The sequence below is a fragment of the Otolemur garnettii genome, unplaced genomic scaffold (genome assembly GCF_000181295.1).
Source record: "Otolemur garnettii isolate 467f Iridium unplaced genomic scaffold, OtoGar3 scaffold00018, whole genome shotgun sequence".
Taxonomy (NCBI): Eukaryota; Metazoa; Chordata; class Mammalia; order Primates; family Galagidae; genus Otolemur; species Otolemur garnettii.
In genome coordinates, this window is record NW_003852413.1 from 5,610,106 (window position 1) to 5,611,061 (window position 956).

General features: G+C 56.8%; 1 protein-coding gene across 1 annotated transcript in view; it reads left to right on the forward strand.

Moving 5' to 3' along the window:
- QRICH2 (glutamine rich 2) overlaps positions 1 to 956 on the forward strand; it is a 37,876-nt gene that overhangs the window by 20,608 nt on the left and 16,312 nt on the right. Inside the window, exons 7-8 of the mRNA XM_023511189.1 lie at positions 73 to 522; positions 583 to 762. Coding sequence (XP_023366957.1) covers positions 73 to 522; positions 583 to 762 — 630 coding nt within the window. The remainder of the gene's footprint in view (positions 1 to 72; positions 523 to 582; positions 763 to 956) is intronic.

The window sequence follows — 956 nt, forward strand, 5'->3', positions numbered from 1 at the left end:
CTCCTGGTGTAGGTCAAGCTGGCATGGTAACTCCTGGTACAGGTCAACCTGATTTGTTGCCTCCTGGTGTAGGTCAACCTGGTGCGGTAACTCCTGGTGCAGGTCAGCCTGGTTTGGTGCCTCCTGGTGTAGGTCAACCTGGGATGGTAACTCCTGGTGTAGGTCAACCTGGTTTGGTAGCTCCTGGTGTAGGTCAGCCTGGGATGGTAACTATTGGTGCAGGTCAGCCTGGTTTGGTACCACCTGGTGTAGATCAGCCTGGCATGGTAACTCCTGGTGCAGATCAGCCTGGTTTGGTACCTCCTGGGGTAGGTCAACCTGGCATGGTAACTTCTGGTGCAGGTCAACCTGGTTTGGTGCCTCCTGGTGTAGGTCAACCTGGCATGGTAACTCCTGGTGCAGGTCAACCTGGCTTGATACCTCCTGGTGTAGGTCAAGCTGGCATGGTAACTCCTGGTGCAGATCAGCCTGGTTTGGTAGCTCCTGGTGTAGGTCAACCTAGCATGGTAACTCCTGGTGCAGGTCAACCTGGTTTGGTGCCTCCTGGTGTAGGTCACCCTAGCATGGTAACTCCTGGTGCAGATCAGGCTGGTTTGGTAGCTCCTGGTGTAGGTCAACCTGGCATGGTAACTCCTGGTGCAGGTCTGCCTGGTTTGGTGCCTCCTGGTGTAGGTCAGCCTGGCATGGTAACTCCTGGTGCAGGTCAGCCTGGTTTGGTGCCTCCTGGTGTAGGTCAGCCTGGCATGGTAACTCCTGGTGCAGGTCCGCCTGGTTTGGTGCCTCCTGGTGTAGGTCACCCTAGCATGGTAACTCCTGGTGCAGGTCCGCCTGGTTTGGTGCCTCCTGGTGTAGGTCAGCCTAGCATGGTAACTCCTGGTGCAGGTCTGCCTGGTTTGGTGCCTCCTGGTGTAGGTCACCCTGGCATGGTAACTCCTGGTGCAGGTCTGCCTGGTTTG